This window comes from Carcharhinus amblyrhynchos, chromosome 2, assembly GCF_965287045.1.
Source record: "Carcharhinus amblyrhynchos chromosome 2, sCarAmb.v2.hapA, whole genome shotgun sequence".
Taxonomy (NCBI): domain Eukaryota; kingdom Metazoa; phylum Chordata; class Chondrichthyes; order Carcharhiniformes; family Carcharhinidae; genus Carcharhinus; species Carcharhinus amblyrhynchos.
Window position 1 is genome coordinate 63,337,858 of NC_137325.1, and position 24,726 is coordinate 63,362,583.

A 24,726-nucleotide genomic window follows, 5' to 3' on the forward strand; every position below is an offset into this window, starting at 1 on the left:
AACCTTATCAAACGCCTTCTGAAAATCGAGAAACACCACATCCACCGGTTCCCCTCCGTCCACCGCACTAGTCACATCCTCATAGAATTCCAATAAATTCGTCAGACGCGACTTCCCCTTAACGAATCCGTGTTGCGTCTGCTCTATCAAACAATTCTTCTCAAGGTGCCTCGCTATTTCTTCTTTGATGACAGACTGAAGCATTTTTCCTACAACAGACGTTAAACTAACCGGCCTATAATTCCCTGAATTATAAGCCGGTTAGTTTTTCCCTGAATTATAATTCCCTGAACGAAGCAAGCGCGCAATACAAGAAAAGTAGAAAAAAACTTAAGCAAGCAATAAGGAGGGCTAAAAGAGGTCACAAAAAATCATTGGCCAGCAGAAAGAAAATCCCAACGCTTGTTAAACATATATAAAGAGCAAGAGAGTAGCCAGAGAGAGGGTGGCCCACTCAAGAACAAGAAAGGGAATCTTTGCGTGGGGCCAAAGGAAATGGGCAAGGTATTAAATGAGCGCTTTGCATCAGTATTTACCAAAGAGAAGGACTTGGTGGATGATGAGTCTGGGAAAGAGTGTGTAGATAGTTTGAATTATGTTGAGATCAAAAAGGAGGTGATATTGGGAAACATTAAGGTAGACAAGTCCCAAGGGTCTGATGGAATATACTCAGAATACTGACAGAGGCAAGGGAGGAAATTGCTGAGGCCTCGAGAGAAATCTTTGTATCCTCACTGCCTACATGGGAGGTCCCAGAGGAGGAGAATAGCCAATGTTGTTCCTTTGTTTAAGAAGGGTAGCATGAAAAATCCATGTAATTACAGGATGGTGAGCCTTACATAGTGGTAGGGAAACTATTGGAGGATTCTTTGAGACAGGATTTATTCCCGCTTGGAAACAAGATAACATATTAGTGAGAGACAACATGGTTTCGTGTCTCATGACCTTGATCGAGCTTGTCAAGGAAGTGACGAAGATGATTGATGAGGGTAGGGCAGTGGATGTTGTCTACATGGACTTCAGTAAGACTTTTGACAAGGTCCCTTGTGGCCGATTGGTATACAAGGTGAAGTCACATGGGATCAGAGATGAGTTGGCAAGGTGTATACAAAACTGGCTTGGTCATAGAAGAGGGTAGCAGTGGAAGGGTGCATTTCTGAATGGAGGACTGTGACAAGTGGCATTCCTCAGGGGTCAGCGCTGGGACCTTTGCTGTTTGTAATACATATAAATGATTTGGAGGAAAATGTAACTGGTTTGATAAATAAGTTTGCGGACAACACAAATGTTGGTGGATTTGCGGAAAGCGATGAGGAACATCAGAGTTTATAGCAGGATATAGATCAGTTGGAGACTTGAGCAGAGAGAATGGCAGTTGGAGTTTAATCCAGACAAATGTGAGGTAATGCATGTTGGAAGGTCTAATACAGACAGGAAAAATACAGTAAATGGCAGAACCCTTAAGAGTATTGATAGGCAGAGGGATTTGGGTGTACAGGTACACAGCTCACTGTAAGTGGTAACACAGGTGGAGAAGGTAGGCAAAAAGGCCGAACGGCATGTTTGCCTTCATCGGACGGGGCATTGAGTTTAAAAATTGGCAAATCATGTTGCAGCTTTATAGAACCTTAGTTAGGTCGCAGTTGGAATATAGTGTTCAATTCTGGTCACCACACTACCAGAAGGATGTGGAGGGTTAGAGAGGGTACAGAAAAGATTTACCAGGATGTTGCCTAGTATGGAGGGCATTAGCTATGAGGAGAGGTTGAAGAAACTTGGTTTGTTCTCACTGGAACAACAGAGGTTGAGGGGCAACCTGATAGAAGTCAACAAGATTATGAGAGGCCTGGATAGAGTGGATATTCAGAAGCTTTTTTCCAGGGTTGAGGAGTCAATTACTATGGAGCACAGGTTTAAGGTGCGAGGGGCAAGATTTAAAGGAGATGTATGAGGCAGGTTTTTTTGTTTACACAGAGGGTGGTGGGTGCCTGGAAATCTTTGCCAGGGGAGGTAATGGAAGTGGATATGGTAGTCACTTCTAAGCGGCGTCTTGACAAGTACATGAATAAGATAGAAATAGAGGGATATGGTCCCCAGAAGGGATTTTAGTTAAGTTGGGCAGCAGGTTGGTGCAGGTTTGGAGGGTCGAAAGGCGTATTCCTGTGCTGTAATTTTCTTTGTTCTTTGTAGTGAGAGTCAGCCATTATATCCAGTTTTTAGTGCTCAAGTAGGAAATATATGCAAAATTCAACTATTAATTAAAGGGAGGCAGGTCAATGTGTGATCTGAAACCTTCTGACAATAAGGTTGAAGCATGGGCGGCATAGTAGCACTGTGGTTAGCACTGCTGCTTCACAGCTCCAGGGATCTGGGTTCAATTCCCGGCTTGGGTCACTGTCTGTGTGGAATTTGCACATTCTCCTTGTGCCTGCATGGGTTTCCTCCAGGTGCTCCGGTTTCCTCCCACAGTCCAAAGGTGTGCGGGTTAGGTTGATTGGTCATGCTAAAATTGCCCCTTAGTGTCCAAAGATATGTAGGTTAGAGGGATTAGTGGATAAAATATGTAGGGATGGAAGGGTAGGGCCTAGGTGGGATTGTGGTTGGTACAAACTTGATGGGCTGAATGGCCTCTTTCTGTACTGTAGGATTTCTATGATTGACAACACAAGAGCTAAACACCTCTCAGATAGACTTTGAACAGATATAGCAACGAATGATTTGGTCAAATCATGAGGCACTGTGGGTCATCAACAGTAGAATTGTACTCAATCACAATCTGTGACTTCATGGTCCTGACACATCCCCCATTCTACCATCAATCTGGTTCAATGGAGAGTGCAGGAGGGCACGCCAGGATCAACATCAGGCATATTAAAAATGAGGTGTCCATCTGGTGAAGCTATAACACAGCACTATGTGAGTGCCAAATAGCATAAACAGCAAGTGATAAACAGAGCTAAGCAATCCCACATCAATGGATCAGGTCTAAGCTCTGCAGTCCTGCCACATCCAGCTGTCAATGGTGGTGGATAATTAAACAACTCACTGGAGAAGGCTCCATCAATATCCTCATCCTCATGTTGGAGAAGCCCAGCATATCAATGCAAAAAATAAGATTGAAACATTTGCAATGATCTTCAACCAGAAGTGCCAAGTGGATGATCCATCTCGGCCTCATCCAATGGTCCCCAGCATCTCAGATGCCAGTCTCCAGCCAATTTGATTCACTCCATGTGATATCAAGGAATGGTTGGAGGCAATGGATACTGCAAAGGCAATGGGCCCTGATAATTTTCTGGCAATAGTACTGAAGACTTGTACTTCAAAACCTGCCACACTCCCACCCAAGTACAGCTACAACATTGGCATCTGTCCAGCAGTGCAGAAAATTACTCAAGTATGTTCTGCCCACAAAATGCAGATCAAATCCAAATGTGCCAATTACCACTTCATCAGTTTAATCTCGATCATCAGTAAACTGATGGAAAGGATCATCAACAGTGCTATCAAGAGTTACTTGCCTAGCAATAATCTGCTCAACATTCAGCTTGGATTCTGCAACAACCACTCAGCTCCTGACTTCATTACAGCCTTGCTTCGAGCATGGACACAAGAGCTGAATTCCAGAGGTGAAATGAGAGTGATTGTCCTTGACATCAAGGCCACATTCGACCGAATGCGGAATGGAGCCCTAGCAAAACCGGAGTCAATTAAAAACAAGGGGAAAACTCTCTACTGGTTAGAGTCATACCAAATACAATGGAAAATGGTGATGGTGGTTGCAGGGGAGGTCAATCATCTCAGTTCTAAGAGATCACAGCAAGTGATCCTGAGGGCGGTGTCCAAGGTGCAAGATTCTTCAGCAATTTCATCAGTGTTGTTCCTTCCGTCGTAAGGTCAGAAGTGGAGTTGTTCACTGTGCAATCATCAATGTTCAGCACTATTCATAACTCCTCAGATACGAAAGCAGCCCATGTCCAAATACAAAAAGACCTGAAAATATCTAAGCTTAAGCTGACAATGGCAAATAACATCCGCGTCCCACAAGTGCCGGGCAATGACCATCTCCAGCAAAAGATCATCATTTCTTGACATTCAAAGGCATTAACATAGTTGAATCCCCCACTATCAATATTCTGAGGGATACCATTGACCAGAAACTGGACTAGCCATATATATTCTGTGGCTACAGCAGAAAGAGATCTGCTGATGATTACACAACATTCTGTACCATTTGTGACTTCTCAAGATACTGAAGCAATCCATGTCCAAATGCAGCGAGACCTGGACAAAATCCAGGTTTCAACTGACAAGTAATATTGGTGCAATACAAAAGACAGGCATTGACCACCTCCAACAAAAAAGAATCTAACCATTGCCTCTTGACTTCCAATGGTATTACCATCACTGAATCCCCACTATCAACATCCCTGGTCAGAAATTGAACTGGACTACAGGTGGCACAGCGATTACCACGACTGCCTCACAGCACCAGGGACTCTGGTTCAATTCCGGCCTTGGATGTTTTTGTTTCAGATTTCCACATCCACAATAATTTGCTTTTGTCTTAGAAATTCCTGCTATATTGACACAATAATTTCAGGGAAATATTACCAACAACATTTACAATTTTAAAGGACTGGAGATGGTTATTGATATTGTTTTATGCCAAACCTAACACCAAAATGATTATTCTGGAACTTTTTTTGTTTATACATCCAATTCAATCCAATCAAAGCCCAATTCAAAATCTCAGCAAGTGAGACATTCCCAATGCAAGCTGACAAGACAGGACTCTCTCTCACCTCCTGTCTTGGGCTTGATCTACATGATCCAACCTGATTGGAGTAGGCTTGATCTTATTTGCATCTTAGTCAAAAGGCCGAGACGCCGCTTTGAAAAATTGCTTCAAATGAAGCCTCAGCGTAACCTCATGACTTCAACCAACTGCAGGCTGCCAAAACTACATTTGACCTCAGCCAAAAGGCCGACAACATGTTAATTACTGTGATTTGTACCTTCAAGACAGAGGCAGAATGAACTAACTGAAACCAAGATCATCCATTCCCTATTCCGACCCCCTCACTGCGCATATCCCACTCGCCGGAAATCCTGTCGCCAAACCGTGTCCGTCACTTCCGCTGCGCGTGACGTCGCGCAGGCGCGCTTTGGGCAGGCAGTTCCCCTTTAAGGCGATGTGGCTGGTGTACGCAGGCGCGTGAGGATAAGCAGTGGTGGGGGCGGCTGGCGGGCTCCGGAAGGGACGGTGTCTGCTTAGCTTGTGGGCCAAAGAAAACATGGGGAAGCGGGACAACCGAGTGGTGAGTTATGGCCCCGGGGCTCAAACCCGGATCGGGTAAACCGGCGCTGACCTGTCAGCGGGCCTGTAGACAGGTGAAGGTGGAGCTGGCTGAGGGGCAGTCTTGGCCCAGGGGGGAGCTGCTCCCTGCTGAACCCGCCAGGGAACTCAAGGGCAATGGGAGCCCTTTGAAAAGAAATCAGGAGGGTGATATTGCCAATACAAAAACAGAAATGGTAAACTTGTTGATTAGTTACTTTATGGCTTGAATCCCAAGTCACTATAAGAAGTGGGATTGTAGATAGTGGAAGAGATTTCCGTAATTTTCCAATCTTCCTGAAATATGGGGGAGATGCCAAAGGATTGGAAAGTGACAAATGTCCCTTATTGAAGAAAGGTGGAGGGACAGTAATAGGAATTGTAGGCCAGTTTCTCTAACGTCAGTGGTGGGTGAGATTTTGGAAGCAATCAGAAAAAAATGAAGAGTCAACATAGATTTGTAAGAGGTAAATTGTGCTTAACTAGTTTAATTAAATTATTTGAAGAAGTAATGGAAAAGAAAGCAATGGATGTTGTCTGTTTAGGTTTTTTGGAAACGTTTGACAGATTGCCACATTAAGGGTTGCTTAACAAAACTCGGGTGTGTGGAATAAGAGAGTCAGTGTTTTTTCTGGAGTCTGGTAGGTAGTGGTGTTCCCTAAGGGTCAGACTGCTGATTTTATTTTTGCATGTATAAACAACATGGATATTGGAATGCAGAGTACAATTTCAAAATTTGCCAAACATCAGGCTGTGATAATAGCAGTTGGCAGTGGGTGGCACAGTGGCACAGCAGTTAGCAGAGCTGCCTCATAGTGCCAAGAACATGGGTTTGATTCCCAGCTTGGGTCACAGTCTGTGCAGAGTCTGCATGTATTCGTGTAGTCTGCATGATTTCTTCTGGGTGCTCTGGTTTCGTCCTGTAGTCTGAAAGACATGCTGGTTAGATGCATTGGCCATGCTAAATTCTCCCTCAGTGTACCCAGACAGGTGCTGGCGTGTGGTAAATAGGGTATTTTCACAGTAACTTCATTGCAATGTTAATGTAAGCCTACTGTGGGCTTACATAAACTTGACTGCAACAAGATGCAGGTAGGCTTGCTGAATGGGCAGAGAAGTGACAGAATTTAACACAGAGAAGTATGAAATGGTGCATATTGATAAAGACAGGGAGAGGCAATTATATACACTTAATAGCACAGTTCTAAATTGTTTGCACATAAAGAGGGGCCAGGGTGAAGCAAGTGGTGATGTGGCCCATGTGTCTGGATCTTTGAAGGACAGACCAGATTGAGGGCATTTGGGATTTTAGGCTTTATAAGTGAAGGCACTGAGTACAAAGGCAAGAAAGTTTTGATTTGATTTATCATTGTCACATATCAATATACAGTAAAAAGTGTTGTTTCTTGTGCACTAGACAAAGTATACTGTATGTACAGAAGAAAAGGAGAGTACAGAATGTAGTGTTACTGTTGTAACTAGGGTATAGAGAAAGATCAACTTAATGAGGTAGGTCCCTTCAAAAGTCTTTTGAGAGCAGGGAAGAAGCTGTTCTTGAGTCAGTTGGTAAGTGTCCTCAACTTTTATATCTGTTTCCTGATGAAAGAAGGTGGAAGAGAGTATGTCTGGGGTTTGTGGGGTCTATGATTATGCTGGCTGCTTTTCCTTCTCTATGAATGGTATGCTTTGTATAGCGCACAAGAAACAATACTAATATATATCACTATACTAATACATGTGACAATAATAAATCAAGTCAAAAAACTATCAGAGAAACTGAGGGGGCTAAAGGTGGACAAGTCGCCAGGCCTGAATAAATGCACACTAGGGTTTTAATGGAAGTGCCTGTAGAGATTGTGGACCCGTTGGTTGAAATATTTTGTAACTCACTAAATCCCAGGACGGTACCAGAAGATTGGAAAACAGCCAACGTGACATTGTTTTCAAAAAGGGAAAAAGGCAGAAAGCAGGAAAGTGTAGGCAGAATCAATGGATGGAAGGCTGGTTTGCGTGATGGACTGGACTTAGTTCACGATTCTTTGTAGTTCCTTGCAGTCTTGGGCAGATCAGGAACCGTACTAAGCTGTGATATAACCAAAAAGAATATTTTCTATGGTGTATCTGTTAAAGTTGGTGAGAGTTATAGCGGATATGTCAAATTTCATTCGTCTTCTGAGAAAGTAGGGGCGTTGCTGGGCTTTTTTAACTGTAGTAATGGGGTGGGGTGACCTGGACAGGTTGCTGATGATGTGGACACCGAAAAACTGGAAGTTCTCAACCATTCCAAATTCATCCCTGTTGATACAGAGATGGGCATGTCCTCCACTATGCTTCCTGAAGTCGAGGACTGTCTCCTTTGTTTTGCTGACAGTGAGGGAGATGTATTTGTCGTTACAGCAGTTCACCAGGTTCTCTATCTCTTTCCTATATTCTGTTTCATCATTGTTTGAGATCTTACCCACAATGGTGGTTTCATCAGCAAACTTCAAAGTTGAGTTGGTGGGGAATTTGGCCACACAGTTATAGGTGTTTTAAGGAGTATAGTAAGGGACTATATTCTTGTGGAGCACCAGTGTTGAGGGAAGTGGTTCCCTACCTTTATAAAACTAGTCAGGCCATAACTGGAATATTTAGGAAGGATACATTGAGAAGGGACAGAGGGGATTTCCCAGAATTGTTTCAGTGTTGATATTGCAGGGCAGATTTACACCACACAAAATAGAAGCAGGAATAGGCCATCAGACCCTTCAAGCCTGCCCTGCCATTCAATACAGTCATGGCTGATCAATGCTGGCCTCAGCTCCTTTCCTGTGCCATTTCCCCATAGCCCTCTATTCCTTAATCTAGTGAATATTTACACAACTCCACTTTAAATACTTCCAATGATCCAGCTTCCACTACCCTTTGCAGCAGAGAATCCCTGAAATTCACCACCACCTGTGTGAGAAGAAATTTCTACGCACCGCAACGTTAACTGACTTGCCCTTTATCTTGTAGCTATGGCCGACGTTCGAGACTCTCCCACTAGTGAAAACATCTTATCATCTACCCTGTCAAGCCCTGTCAGGATCTTTTATGTTTGAACAAGGTCGACTCCAAGGAATATGGACCCAGACTATTTAGTCTTTCCTGATAGGACAACGCTCTCATTCTAGGAATTTGTCTGGTGAATCTCCTTTGGACTGCCTCCAATGTTACTATATCCTTGATGAGCTAAAGGGACTAAAACTGTATTCCACACAGTATTCCAGGTGAGGCCTCACCAACACCCTGTACAATTGCAACAAAACCTCCCTATTTTTTAAACTCCAACCCCTATGTAATAAAGGCCGAAATGTTGTTTGTCATCTTAACCACTTGTTGGCCCAGCTTGCTAGCTTTTGTGAATTATGCACTAGAACCTAGGTCCCTCTGTACTTCACTCACCTGCAGTCTCTCTCCAATTGATTAATAATCTGCCTTTTGCTTCCTCCTACCAAAGTGCATGAACCCTTACTTCCCCACATTAAACTCCCATTTGCCTGGTTTTTGCCAGTCACACTCTATCTATATCCTGATGCAGAATCACAATTTCCTCATCACAATCTGCCCATTCACCTATCTTCTTATCATTATCAAATTTGGAAACCTTGCATTCTATTTGTTCCTCTAGGTTATTAAGGTAAATAATGAACAAATGCAGCCCAAGAACGGATACTTGCAGTACTCTACTAGTTACATCTTCCACTCTGAAAAACATCCATTTATTCCAACTCTCATTTTCTATCTAACAGCCAGTTTTCAATCCATGCCAACACACTTCCTCCAATTCCATATACATTTATTTTATACAGCAGCCTTATGTGCAGCATCTTGTCAAAATGCCTTTTGGAAATCTAAGTACACTACATCTATAGGTTCCCCACTATTCTTTCGATTACATCCTCAAAGAATTTGAGCAAATTTATCACATGAATTACCTTTCATAAAACCATGTTGATTAGATTCGATTATAATTCAGCTTTTCTAAATGATTAGCTATTTCCTTTTTGGATATTCATTCCAGTATCTTGCCAATATTAGATGTTAAAGTAACTGGAATATAGTTCTCTGCTTTCTGCCATTATTCCCTTTTTGAACAAGAGTGTCACATTGGCTGTTTTCCAATCTTCTGGTACCCTCCTGGAATTTAGTGAGTTACAAAATATTTCAACCAACGGGTCCACAATCTCTACAGGCACTTCCATTAAAACCCTAGTGTGCATTTATTCAGGCTTGACAACTTGTCTGCCTTTAGCCCCCTCAGTTTTTCTGATAGTTTTCTGATTTGATTTATTATTGTCACATGTATTAGTATACAGTGATACATATATTAGTATTGTTTCTTGTGAGCTATAGAAAGCATACCATTCATAGAGAAGGAAAGGAGAGAATGCAAAATGTAGCGTTGCAGTCATAGCTAGGATATAGAGAAAGATCAACTTAATGAGGTAGGTCCATTCAAAAGTGTAATGGCTGCAGGGAAGAAGCTGCTCTTGAGTCAATTGGTATGTGTCCTCAGACTTTTGTATCTTTTTCCTGGCAGAAAAAGATGGAAGAGAGTATGTTGGGATGCCTGGGGTCCTTAATTATGCTGGCTGTTTTTCAGAGGCAGCAGGAAGTGTAGACAGAGTCAATGGATGGGAGGCTGGATTGGGCTTCATTCATGACACTTATTAGTTTCTTGCTGTCTTGGACAGAGCAGGAGCCATAACAGGCTGTGATTCAACCAAAAAGAATGCTTTCTATGGTGCATCTGTAAAAGTTGGTGAAAGTCATAGCAGATATGCTAAATTTCCTTAGTCTTTTGAGAAAGTAGAGACATGCTGGGCTTTCTTAGCTGTAGTGTCAGCATGGTAGGACTAGTACAGGTTGTTGGTGATCTGGACACCTAGAAACTTGGAGCTCTCAACCATTTCTACTTTGTCCCCATTGATATAGACAGGGGCATATTCTCCTTTACGCTTCCTGTAGATGATGATTATCTCCTTCATTTTGTTGACATTGAGGGAGAATTATTGTTGCCGCACCAGTTCACCAGATTCTCTATTTATTTCCTGTATTCTGTTTTGCCATTGTTTGAGACCCAATCCCCTGCAATGGTGTCGTCAGCAAACTTGAAAATAGAGTTGGAGAGGAATTCGGCCATGCAGTTGTAGGCGTATCATAAATATAGTAAGGGGCTGAGGACATAACCTTGTGGAGCGCTGGTGTTGAGGATGATCATGGAGCAGATACTGTTGCATATCCTTTCTGATTGCAGCCTGTGGGTTAGGAAGTTCAGGGTCCAGTTGCAGAGGGAGTAACTAAACCCCGGGCCATGGAGTTAGGAGATGGGTTTCATAGGAAACTCATCTTGTGATTAGGATTATTGCAATTTCTACATGTTATTTGAAATCAGCCCATCTGATTAGGGATATTTGCAATGTTTTCCACAGAGAAGACAGATGTAAAAAATTAATTTAGCATATCGGCCCTTTATTTGCTTTGTTGCTGTTACCAACTCACCTGCATCGTTCAGTAGAGGTCCCGTATTTACCTTAGTCACCCACTTCCAATTTATATATCCATAGAAACTCTTACTGTTTGTTTTGATGCTACAGGCAAGCTTTCTCAAGATTCATTTTCTCCCTTCTGAACATTTTAGCCTTTTGCTGCTGGATCTTAGAAACTTCCCAGTGCTCTGGTCTACCATTATCCCTTGCCACATTATACATCCTACTTTTAAATTTATCATTATCCTCGACCTGCGTTAACCGTGGATTTTGTCTCTCTCGTGGAAACTCTTTATTTGATTGGAATAAACTCCTGCTGAGCATTTTGGACCAATTGTTTGAATATCTGCTGCTGCTGATCTGCTGACCTGTATCTGAGCTGGTTCATCTTAAACAACTCCTCCCTCATACCATTATAATTGCCCTTATTTAAATTGAAGATACTGGTTATGGACTTTTAATGTTCACCCTCAAATTCTGTCTGGAATTCTATCATTCTGTGGTCACTACTGCCTATGGGGTCCTTAACCACAAGATCCCTTATTAATCCTTCTTCGTTAAACACAGCAAATCTAAAATAGTCTGTTCGTGGATAGGGTCCATAACATACTGCTCTAAAATGCAGTCCCTGATGACGCTTCACAAATTCTTCTATGCTACCCTTGTTGGTTTGGATTGTCCAATCAATATGCAGATTCTAATCGCCCATGATAATTGCAGTTCCCTTCAAACATGCCCTTGATATTTCCCCATTTGTGCTTTGACTTTAAATGAGGTCATATTTTTGGAGGTCCATAGACTACTTCTACCCCACCTTCCTTCCTCTGCTATTCGTGATTTCAACCCAAACCCCCCCGATTCGACATCACTGTTCACTGCCTTTATTTCATGAGCCAGCACTGCTTTGAAACCTTCCTTAATTGACAACACTTCTCCACCTCCTTTCTCCTTTTGCCTATTCTTTTGGGGTATTGTAAACTCTGGAATGTTGGGTATCGAGGCCAGGTTATCCTGTAACCACGTTTCTGTAATAGCTAATGCATCATACTCATAGTTGCAACCTGTGCTATCATCTTATCTATCTTGCTGCAAATGTTTCAAGTATTCTAATGAAAGACATTTTGTTTGCATTTCCTGCCCTAGCCTGTCACACCCCCACCCACCTGATGAAGGAGCAGTGCTCCAAAAGCTTGTGCTACCAAATAAACCTGTTGGACTTTAATCTGGTGTTGTGAGACTTCTTACTGTCACAGTATGACAGTCAAGATTCCCCTCACTATTCTGTGCCACTGCTCCCTCGCATACCTCTGTTTTTAAACTTTCCGTTGCTGGAACCCTCCCCGCTCCTAACTGGGCTCTTGTATGAGTCCTTGCTGGAATATAAAGTTAATATGATGTATCATTACCAGTAGTTTTCTGTTGATATTCAGACTGATCACTAACCTGCACTCCACCTTTTCTTTGACTTCCTAATTTTCCAAGGAACTGAACCCTCACCTCCACTCTTCAGTTTAAAGCTCTCTCTACCTACCTACATATAAGTTCTGCAAGAACACTGATCCCAGCATGGTCCAGATATGGACCATCCCACCAGTACAGCTTCAACTTTCCCCAGTACTGATGCCAATACCCACTTCTCCCACACCATTATTAGAGCCACGCATTAATCTCTCTAATTTTACATACCCTTTGCTAATTTGCATGTGGCTCAGGTAAGAATCCAGAGATAATAATCTTGGAAGTTCTGTTCTTTGATTTAATGTCTAACTTCTCAAACTACCTAGGTAGAAGCTCCTTCTGAGTCCTTCCTACATCAATGGAGCCTACATGGACCACAACCACTGGATCTTCCCCTTTCCACTACAAGTTCATCTCCAGCCCAGAGCAGATGTCCCAAACCCTGGCACTGGGTAGGGAAGATGTGGAGATGCTGATGTTGGACTGGGGTAAACGCAGTAAGAAGTCTCGCAACACCAGGTTAAAGTCCACCCAATTTACTTGATAGTAAACTCTTAAGCTTTTGGGGTTTGCCCCTTCGTCAAGCGAATGGAGACTCTCCATTCACCTGACGAAAGGGCAAACCCCGAAAGCTTGTGAGTTTACTATAAAATAAATTGGGTGGACTTTAACCTGGTGTTATGAGACTTCTTACTGGGTAGGCAACGCAGCCTTTGAGAGTCTTGATCCTGTCTAAGAGAAGTGTCTATTCCCCAATTATATTATCCCCAACTACGACTACATTTCTCTTCTCTCCTGCCACTTGAACAACTCCCTGAACCACAGTGCCAGGATCAGTTTCCTTATTCTTCATTCAGTCCCCTCTCTCTTGCACACAAGGAATAAGATTCTCATGCCTGTTGGACAAGGATAAGGGCTGAGGCCCCTGTAGTGCTATCTGTTGGATCCCTCTATCTGCCTCTCTCATAGTCATATCCTCCTGTGCCTGACCACAGGCTAAAATCAAGGTAGTTAGAATTGTTGCCTCCTATAGTGCAGAAGAAGGCCATTTGGCCCATTGAGTCTGCACAAACCACAATCCCACCCAGACTCTATCCCCAGAACCCCACGTAGTTACCCTAGCTAGTCATTCTGATACCAAGGGGCAACTTAGCATGGTCAATGAACATAACTTGCACTCTTTGGACTGTGGAAGCAAATCAGAGCAGCCAGAGGGAACCCATGCAGTCACAAGGAGAACATGCAAACTCCACACACTCACCCGAAGCTGGAATTGAACCCTAGCTCACGATGGTTAATCTAAGGGGTGTAACTGTCTCTCGAAATGTAGTGTCCAGGTCCTTTCCTCCTCTACGATGTGTCACAGAATCCAAAACCCATACTCCAACTCATCAGCTCTGAGCGGCCATTCCTTGAGCAACCAACAGGGCAGCACAGTGATTAACACTGCTGCCTCACAGTGCCAGGGACCTGGGTTCAATTCCCAGCTTGGCTCACAGTCTGTGTAGAGTTTGCATGTTCTCCCTGTGTCTGTGTGGGTTGCCTCCAGGTGCTGTGGTTTTCTCCCACAGTCCAAAAGATGTGTTGGTTAGGTACATTGGCCATGCTAAATTCTCCCTCAGTGTACCCAAGCAGGTGCTGGAGTGTGGCGACTAGGGGCTTTTCATAGTAATTTCATTATACTGTGAATGTAAGCTTACTTGTGACACTAGTAAATAAACTTCAAGCTTTAAATTTACCACAGATGTGTTCACTAGGAACCGTGATACGTCCACCAGCTCCCATATCATGTAGGAACAACACATCATCTGGTCCTCCATCCCTATTTTATTTAATATTGATTTTATTTTTATTTCAACTGATTTTCAGCTATTTAATCTGTAAAATATTCCCCTTATTATCTTTAATCTGAAAGCAACTTAGAATAGGTCATTCAAATTAGCAGTTACTTACCAGCCAATGAAGTTACCATTTTCCTGTAACGTCACAGTATCCCCCAACAGGTCCAGCTGTCTCTGCTCCCAGAACACGAGTCCTCTGCTCTTTAGTGAAGTCTCATTCTTGCCCCCACCCCCCCCCACCCCCCCACCCCCCCACCCCCCACTCTTTATTGAAGAGGAGAATTGATGGAAGTGCACAAGAATGAGACAGGTTTAATTGTATACAAAAAAGCTGTACCCATTGGTTGCTTGCATATGGATTAGAGGGCATTAGTTTAAGATTTCAGGAAAGAAGGGCGCACAGTGGTTTATGCTGCTGCCTCAGGGACCCAGGTTTGATTCCTGGTTTGGGTCACTGTCTGTGCAGAGTCAACTATTGATCCCCTTATCAATCAAGAACCCAGCTATTTCATCTTAAATGTACTCAATGACCTGGCCTCTGCAGTCTTCTGTGGCAATGAATTCCTTAGATTCACCACCCTCTGGCTGAAGAAATTTCTCTTCATCTAAGTTCTAAAAGGTTGTCCCTCTACTCTGAGACTGTGCACTCCGATCCTAGTCTCTCCTATTAGTGAAAACATCTTCTCACGTCCCAGACCCTTTATTAATCTGTAAGTTTCAATGAGATTCCCCCAACCCCTCATCCTTCTAAACTCCATTGAATGCAGACTCAGCGTCCTCAGATGCTCCTAATACATCAAGCTTTTCATTCCAGGGCTTATACTCGTGAACCTCCTCTCCAAGGCCAGTTCAACCTTCCTTGAAACGAGCCCAAAATTGCTTGCAGTATTCTAAATGTGGTCTCACAAAAGCCTTTTAAAGCCTCAGCAGTGCATCCCTGCTTTTGTATGCTAGTCCTTCTGAAATGAATGCTAACATTGCTTTGCTTTCCTAACTACCAAGTCAACCTGCAAGTTAACCTTAAGAGAATTTTGAACTAGGACTCCCAACTCCCTTTGCACTTCTGATTTCTGAATTCTCTGCCCACTTAGAAAATTGTCTACACTTCTATTCTTCCTACCAGAGTGCATAACCTCACTTCCCCATGTTGTATTCCATCTGCCACTTCTTTGTCCACTATTAAAACCTGTCCAAGTCCTTTTGCAGCCTCTTTAATACTACCTGTCCCTCCGCCTATCGTTCTATTATCTGCAAACTCTAGATTATTGATGTACAAAGTGAAAAGTTGTGGTCCCAACACTGACCCCTCCTCTAGTCACCAGTTGCCATCCTGAAAAGGGCCCTTTTAATCCCTGTTGGCTGGTTGGTAGAAGACAGACAGTCTTCTATCCATGTTAGTACTTTGCTTCTAACACCATAGACACATATCTTACTGAGCCTCCTGTGTGGCACCTTGTTGGAAATCCAAGTAATAACTTCCACTGGCTCTCCTTTGTCTAACCTGCTTGTTGTATCCTCAAAGAATTCTAACAGATTTGTCAGGCATGACCTCCCCTTGATGAAACTATGCTGACTTTGTCCTATTTTTCCATGCACTTTCAAGTATTCCAAATTTTCATCCTTAATAATGGACTCTCAAATCTTATCGACGACTGAGATCAGACTAATTGGCCTATAATTTCCTGTCTTTTGCCTCCCTCCCATCTTAAACAGGGGTGTTACATTAGCAATTTTCCAGTCCTCTGGGAACCTCCCTATCTCCAGTGATTCCCGAAAGATCATTACCAATGCCTCCACGATCTCCTCGCCTATCTCCTCAGAACTCTGGGGTGTAGTCCGTCTGGTCCAGGTGATTTATCCACCTCCACACCTTTCAGCTTCCCAGCACCACCACCTTAGTAACAGCCACCATACTTTTCTCTGTCCTCTTCCCACTAATCTTCACCACATCGTGTGCTTTTTCTTTTGCATTTATGTTGCGTCTGGCTTCCCTCATCAGCCATAGTTGCCTCATCCTCCCCTTAGTATTCTTGTTTCTTGGAATGAAATTTTGCTGTGTCTCCTGAATTGCTCCTAGAAGCTCCAGCCATTGCTATTCCACCGTCTTTCCCACTAGGTTCCTCTCCCAATCTCTAGCTCTTCCCTTAAGCCTCTTTTTAGTTGCTTTTACTCAACTGTAAAACTGGTACATCTGATTCCAGCTTTTCTCCCTCAAGCTGCAGAGTTCTATCATATTATGATCACTGCCTCACAAGGGTTCCTTCATCTTAAGTTCCCTTATCAAGTCTGCCTTATTACACATCACCAAATCCAGAATTGCCTGTTCGCTAGTAGGCTCCACCACAAGTTGTTTGGAAAAGCCATCTCTTAGACATTCCCTGAGTTTCTTTTCTTTCGGATCTGCTGCCAACCTGATTTTCCCAGTCTACCCTCTGTAACCTTGCCTTTCTTGCTGCCTTTTTTATCTTGTATATTTTATGCTACACGTCTTGACTACTGCTCGGTGGCCTGTACATAACTCCCATTGCTGTCCAACCTTTGTGGTTGCTCAACTCTACCCACACAGATTCTATATTTTCTGACCCATGTTGTTTCTTGCTATCAATCTGATTTTATTTCTTAATAACAAGGTGACCTCACCCTCTGCCCACTTGTCTGTCCTTTTTGATAGGATGTGTACCCTTGGATATTTAACTCCTTTTGCAACCACATCTCTGTGACGCCCACCATGTCGTATCTGCCAATTTCAGTCTGCGCTACAAGGTCATTTACCTATTTTGTATATTGCACACATTCAAATGCAACACTCTCAGCCCTGCATTAACTGCCCCCTTATCTACTGTGCCTGAAGTTAGATTCCCAAACCTTTTCATACCATGTCTTGTGGTTACTTGTTTGGGAGACTTTAATAACATCTCCTGAGCTCTCCTTCCTTTTAACTTTATTCATAATTTTTCGTGCAGTTGAACCCACCTCTCCACATGCTAACCTGCAGTCTCCCACCCCACAGGGAATCAGACTGACTAGATTGCTTTGAGTGCCATCATGGGCTCAATGGGTTGATTGGCCTCCTCACGTTAGTGGATGAGGGTTATATACTTGACAATCCAGGGAAACTAATAATGAATCGGGGATTGTAGTTGTCTATACCAGAACACTATTATGAAAACTAACGTTCTTGTGATGACACCGGAGTGTTAAAGGAAATAGTGGGGAAATTGCAGATTTTGGAGCGTGATTCTTAGATTGTTAAATTGCAATTGCAACTCTCGTTTATGAAAGGGAAAGGAGACAAACCAGGAAATTATAGACCTGTTTGGCATCTGATGTGGGGAAAATATTGGAATATAAAATTTAAGGACAGTATGACTTGCATATTTCAGCTAATTTAAGAGAACCAACATGTGTTTATAATGAACAGGTCATCTCTAATGAACCTAATTTTTTGGGGGGAAGTAATTAAAGAAGCCAGGAGAAATGTCAATGCATGGAATTTATTTTGACTTCCAGGGGCATTCAATAAGGATCCACCTATCAGACTGTTTAAAAATAAGCTCTTGGAATTGGTTGGGCTATTTAAAATGTGAAAAAGGAATCATGAGTATGCACTCAAATTGGAAGGAGGTGACAAGTGGTAATCCACAAATTTCTTTGCTGAGACTTCAACTATTTGTTGTATTTATTAATGACTTAGATAATGCAATAGAGATTCATATTGTCAATGACACAAAGATTAATGGCATAGTAAGTAATGTAGATTTGTGAATAAAATTAAAAAGACAACTGATAGATTATACGAGTGGGTGAAAGCGAGGCAGTTAAATTTTAATGCCAGTAAGTGCGAGGTTAACCATTTTGAACTAGAGGTTTTTCCAAACTTTATTTGAATGGTGAAAAACTAGAAACAATAGAGGTCCTTGGTAATTTAGAAGCCCAGTTCATGAAAATGTAGTCAGTTACAAAAGATGATCAAAAGCTCTAATGGAATGCTTTGTATGCCCTGGAATATGTTGGTATTGCATGTTTTGTGGATTGTTTATATTCATGAGATGTGGATGCTGTTGGTAAGGTCAGCATTTATGGCTCATCCCTAATTAACCTTGAAATGAGAGGTTTACTAGGGCATTTCAGAGAGGAGTTAAGCAGCATCTATATGCCTGCATGTGATCCACAGAATCTCCTGTTAAGACCAGGTAAAGGATGGCAGATTTCCTTCCCTAAAGGACCTAATGAATGATTTTTACCACAATCAATTGCAGTTTCATGGTATTCTTGATTTTATTCTCGATTCACTAATTTTAAATTTTATCAAATTCACTCGTGGGATTTGAATACGTGTAGCTGGGGCATTAACTTAGGTATCTGAATTACTAGTCCAATGATCGCCATAACAACATCTCCTTCAAATTTGAAACAAATGAATTGAGTAGATAGAGAAAAACATTTTGTGCAAGTGAGGATGCCTAGGAAAAGGGAACATAGTCTTAAAATCAATGACACGGCATTCAGGAGAGAAGTAGTGAAAAAGTGGACAAGGTAGTAAACGTGAACTCAATTAATAATTTTAGATCTGAGACTAGTAAATGTATTTCTAGCCCAAGGATTAAACACCACCAAGGCAGGTGGATGGAATTAGGATATCAATGAGCCATGATCCCATTTAAGAATAGAACAGACTGGAGGGGCTGAATGTCCAACTCCTGTTCCAGTAGTCCTGTTAGTGTCAGTGGCCTCTATATGTAGCCTTCTGGATCAGCAAGTTGATTTTAGTACTTCTCCTATTCCTATCAAGTTGAGGTATGATGGATTTGATATTCTCAGTAAACGATTTGGGAAGCCCAAGGATTGGGAGAGAAGCGAAGCTTGAGTTTGGCAGGTGCAGAGTGGTTGTTGAAGGGTAAGTGGAACAAGGGCTTGGTAGACCCAAAGAGGGTGGGGAGAAGCAGAGCTGAAATTTGGCAGGTCTGGAGGGTGGATGAGGGTGACAGCAGCAGTATGTATGTACTCTGGTGTTGTTGCGAGGTAGATTTGCTGCTATGCATTACTTATTGACTTGTCAAGTCAAAAGGAAGTGCAATGTTTAAACTTGTGCACTGGAAGGAAACATGGGAATATTGATCATTTCTGATCTCGAGCAATAAAAAAATTACTGGATTCTTTGCCTGACAGATTTCTTTATTCAGTGAGATGTTAGACTAAAATGCAAGATGTTGCAATACTTGTTCATTGCAAAGAAAAAAACTTACACCTCAAGAATTTTCTTAAACAATCCAACGTCAACATAGAGAATCAAACATGCAGTTATTGTGAAATGTGTTATTGATTAACCAAAGTATTTTTGGGAAATGGACTTTTAGATTAATTATTATTCTAAAATTAACTTGACAATTTGCTGCTGCTAATTATGAAGGGTATATTTTTTCTTTCTGATATGAGTTCTTCATTGAATCAAGCCCAAATGAAATTCTTGCAAAATAGGATACAATAGGATAAAAATAAATGTTATGGGACCTGCTTTAATATAATGCAACAAGCTAGCCAGGAGGGATCAGTGGAACTTGCGTCGAGCCTGCTCCACCATTGATTATGATCATGGCTGATCATATTCAAAATCCTGATTTCCACACCACCACCACCACCCCCCCCCAACCCCCAATATCCCTTGATCTCTTTAGCTCCAAGAGCTATATCTAATTTTATCTTGAAATCGGACAACGTTTTGACCTCAACTACATTCTGTGGCAGTGAATTCCACACATTCACCACTCTCTGGGTGAAGAAATTTCTCCTCCCCTCAGTTTTCTTATCTTCAAACTGTGACCCTAGCTCACCATTGAGAACATTCTTTCTGAATCTACCCTGTCTAACCCTGTTAAAATTGTATAAATTTCTGAGATCCCCTCTCACTCTCCTAAACTCCAGTGAATATAATCCTAACTATCTTAGTCTGTCATATGGAGGAGAGACTGGTAAACCTCCACTATATTCCCTCTATAGCAAGGACACCAAAACTCTACGCAATTTCCAGGTGTGGCCTCACCAACACCTTCTACAACTGCAGCAAAACATCCCTATCCTCAAACCCTCTTAGTATGAGGGCCAATGTACCATTTGCCTTTTTTACTGCCTGCCATACCTGCGTGCTTACTTTCAGCGACTGATGCCCAAGGACTCCAAAGTCTCGTTCAGTATCCACTTTTCAATTTACGCCCGTTCAATTTGGAGTTTGGTGAATTGTCACCAATTTTCATTCATGATTTCCTGGCAAAGGAGGGGGAGGGAGCCTGTGGACCTAGGGTTTCTCTGTTGTAAGGCTGTTGGAGTGGCTAAGTTGAGAGAATGGGAGGGTGTTCAGGAGGAGGGGTTTGTGTGTGTAGTGGGGGGGGAGAGGTGATGATTATGGAGGTGTGAGGAACTACACTGAGTAGGCTTTTCTAATAAAGTACTTGCTATATGAGCTTTATTACTATAAGATGTGTTTATTGCAGCTTTTTGTGTCTGGGATCGCATTAATTTTTTTGAGTTGGTTTTTATATATTTATTCATGGGATGTTGGAATACTGTCAAAACCAGCATTTATTGCCTATCTCCAATTGTCATAGAGAAGGTGCTGGTGAGCTTTTTTTGAAAAAAAGGTTACATTGGAAAATAGTTTGAGTCATAGAATCCCTACAGTGCAGAAGGAGGTCACTCAACACATCGAACCTGCACTGACAACAATACCACAGGCCGTAACCCCATATATTTACCCTGCTAATCTCCCTAACACTAAGGGGAAATTTAGTATAGTCAGTCCATCTAACCTGTAACGCTTTGGACTGAGGGGGGAAACTGGAGCGCCCAGGAGAAACCCATGCAGGCTCAGGGAGAATGTCTGTGTGGAGTTTGCGCAGAGAGAATGAGCAGACCGCACACAGACAGTCACCCGAGGCTGGAATTGAAGCTAGGTCTCTGACGCTGTGAGTCAGCAGTGCTAGTCACTCTGCTGCCCAAAATGAAGCACTGCTGTCGTCCTTTGTTCTGCTTCACATGTATGCAATCCAGCAAGATCATGTTCTGTTGTTAGTATACACAATACAGGATGAAGTCCAGACTATCTGTATTGAATGCTGAGGTCAGTCTGGTGATTAAAGTTTATTTAGTAGTCACAAGTAGGCTTGCATTAACGCTGCAATTAAGTTACTAGTCGCCACACTCTGGCACCTGTTTGGGTACACTGAGGGAGACTTTAGCATGGCCAATGCACCTAACCGGAACATCTTTGAACTGTGGGAGGAAACCCTACACAGAAAATGCAAACTCCACACAGGCAGTGACCCAGGCTGGGAATCGAACTTGGGTCCCTGATGCTGTGAGGCAGCAGTAATAACCACTGTACCACCCATTGCTGCTCAGACTGTGATTAGATATAAATATGTAAGTCCACTTATCTCAGTTGTAATAGATGGTAAATGCGGAGAAAACGAATGTTTCTACACTAAGTTGAATAATTCAATCCATTTGATGTGGTTTAGAAGTATTTGCATTCATTACAGATCCTAAAATGAGTCTTAAAATAGAGTACTGACAAAGGGTCACCCTGACTCGAAATATTAACTCTTCTTTCTCCGTAGATGCTGTCAGACCTGCTAAGATTTTCTATCGTTTTCTGTTTTTGTCATAGAATGACAATCCCTCCCTAAACACTCTAGCTGCATCTCCACGACACGGACTGTAGCAGTTCAAGGGGCAGCTCACCATCACCTCCTTGAGGGTATTTGGGAATGAGCAACAATGCTGGTCTTGCCAGTCGCCCTTTTATCCAAAGAATAAATAAATAAGTGTTGCTTCAAACCCATCACCAAAGGTGACTGTGAACACCAGCATCGTTATGCCTCTCTCACTTATTGCAGCAGATCTTTGATCCCTCCTGCATTTACCAATACATGTTATGTGAGTGGATCATTGTGGTAGTGGTTTGCACTGATCCACTCGTTAGAGAGCAAAGTTACTAGGATAGCCAGGGCTGCCGTCTGTCCCCATTGACTGTATTCAAAGGCACATGCCCCATAGCTACCATACATTCAGCTGTCAGAATACAGGGCCTTGCTGCTCATTTGCTTGCCTTGATATTTTCATCATTAACTTTGTGTGGCATTTTAAAAAGACAACTGCCCCATCAACTATCCCATGAAACCACAAAAAGGAATTTTGGAATTTAGCTTGCAATTCTTTTTTAATAAGTGGCATTGTGGCACAGTGGTTAGCACTCTGCCTCAGTACCAGAGACCCGGGTTTGATTCTGACCTGGGTAACTTGTGGAGTTTACTCGTTCTCTCCAAGTCTGCGTGGGTTTCCCCTGGGCGTTCTGATTTTCTCCCAGTCCAAGGATGTGCGGGCTAGGTAGATTAGCCATGATAAATTGCATCTCAGTATCCAGAGATGTGTAGGTCTGGTGGATATGCCATGGTAAATGCATGAGGTTACCAATGGGAGGGTTGGGGCTGGGTAATATGCTGTTTTGGAGAGTTAGAGCAGACCTGATGGGCTGAATGGCCTCTTGCTGCACTGTAGAGATTCTAAGGTTCAAAATCTATTTTTATCACAGTTGCATGTCACTGCTGTGTGTTGTGTACCTGATGGGACATGGTCACTTGTCTGCAGAGAACAGCTATGGCCTTTGATAGGCTGCCTAAACATTTTACAACCAGCAGAGTATCGAAGTTACCATTTAAACTGGAGGTTTAACAGGCCAGTATCCTTAGCACCCTCTTGTTTAGGTGAGAAATGAAGATAGTGTTTAGAAGCCACACCCAACAACTGGAAAAGTTTTGTAGTGTGCCATCTACAAGATTCACTGCGAGAAGTCACCAAGCCTCAGACAGCACCTTCCAAGCCCATGATCACTACCATCTAGAAGGACAAAGGCAGCAGACACATGGGAGCACCAGCACCTGGAAATTCCTCTCCAAGCCACCTACACCCAGACTTGGAAATATGTTGCCATTCCTTCATTGTTGCTGAAATGAAATTGTGATACTCCCTCCCTTACAGCACTGTGGGTGTTCCCAAACATGGACTACAGCTGTTCAAGAGGGCAGTTCACTACCACCTTCCCGAGGGCAGTTAGGGATGGGGAATAAATGCTAGCCTAGCTAGTGATACTTGTACCCCAAGAATGAATTTAAAAATTTTCAGTGGAATTCACATTCTTTGTTAACTTGTTGCTTCACTAATATTTTAACTGTGGGTGGCAAACCTGTGCGATAAGCAGATTATAAAAATGTCTTTTTAAAACTAAGTCAACGGCATAGATTAGATAAATAGACAGTGAATGTCGTCTTGGATAAGCAGATGGTATGCTAACATGTTTGTTTTGTTATTTAATGTTTACAAAGATTAATATTTATAAGTCGTTTCTTCAGTTGTCTGAATAATACCTCCTGTTTTTAGGCCTTTGTTAATCCAGTAGCTCTTGCAAGAGCTCGAGGCCCTGCTCCTTCTTCAGGACCGTCTATACAAGATTACTTGAGTCGACCAAGACCTACTTGGTAAGAAACAGAAAATCATTTCAATTGTGCAATGTTGTTTGTTAATTTCTTTTGTAACAAGGAGTAGAGTACACAAGAAATAGAAGCTGGGGTAGGCCACCATGCCCTTCAAGCCTGCCCTGCCATTCGGTACCCTCATGGTTGATCTATGCTGGCCTCAGCTGCTTTTCTGTGCCATTTCCCCCTTGCCCCCTATCCCTTCATGTATCAAATGTATATTTACCCACCTCCACTTTAATCTAATAATCCTCCACTATTTTTGGGGCAGAGAATTCAGAGATTCACCACCCTCTGAGAAGAAATTCCTATGCACCTCAGTTTTAAATGACTGTTTTAAAACTGTTTTATATCCCCTTGTTCAAGGCTCCCCCACTAATGAAAATATCTCACCATCCACCCTGTGAAGCCCCCTCAGGATCTTACATATTTGAATAAGGTCACCCCTCACTGTTCTAAACTCCAAATACAGACCCAGGCTATTTAGTTTCTATTGATGGGACAACTCTCTGATCCCAGGAATTTGTCTGATGAATCTCCTTTGGACTGCCTCCAAGGGTACTATATCTCTTAAGGTAAGAGGACAAAACTGTATTCCAGCACAGTATTCCGGGTGAGGCTCACCAACACTCTGTACAATTGCTACAAAACCTCCCTATTTTTAAGCTCCAACCCCCTTGCATTAAAGGCCAAAATGCGTTTTGCCTTATCAATTTACTAGTTTTTGTGTCTCATGCATTTGAACACCTAGATCCCTCAGTACTTCACTCACTTGCCGTCTCTCTCCAGTTAGATAATCTGCCTTTTGCTTCCTCCTACCAAAGTGCATGAACTCTCACTTCCCCCACAGGTTTTTGCCAGTCACCCAATCTATCTCTATCCTGTTATGGAATCACAATATCTTCATCACAACTTGCCCTTTCACTGATCAGCAAATTTGAAAACTGTACACTCTGTTCCTTCCTCTAGGTTATTAATGTAAATAGTGAACAATTGTAGTCCAAGGACTGATCCCTGTGGTACTCCGCATGTTATATCTTTCCACTCTG

At 42.5% G+C, this 24,726-nt stretch overlaps 1 protein-coding gene across 1 annotated transcript in view; it reads left to right on the top strand.

Moving 5' to 3' along the window:
* The first annotated feature begins 5,196 nt into the window (after positions 1–5,196).
* fam133b (family with sequence similarity 133 member B) overlaps positions 5,197–24,726 on the top strand; it is a 63,266-nt gene continuing 43,736 nt past the window's right edge. The window contains exons 1-2 of the mRNA XM_080216290.1: positions 5,197–5,321; positions 23,583–23,680. Coding sequence (XP_080072416.1) covers positions 5,298–5,321; positions 23,583–23,680 — 122 coding nt within the window. The 5' untranslated portion in view covers positions 5,197–5,297. The remainder of the gene's footprint in view (positions 5,322–23,582; positions 23,681–24,726) is intronic.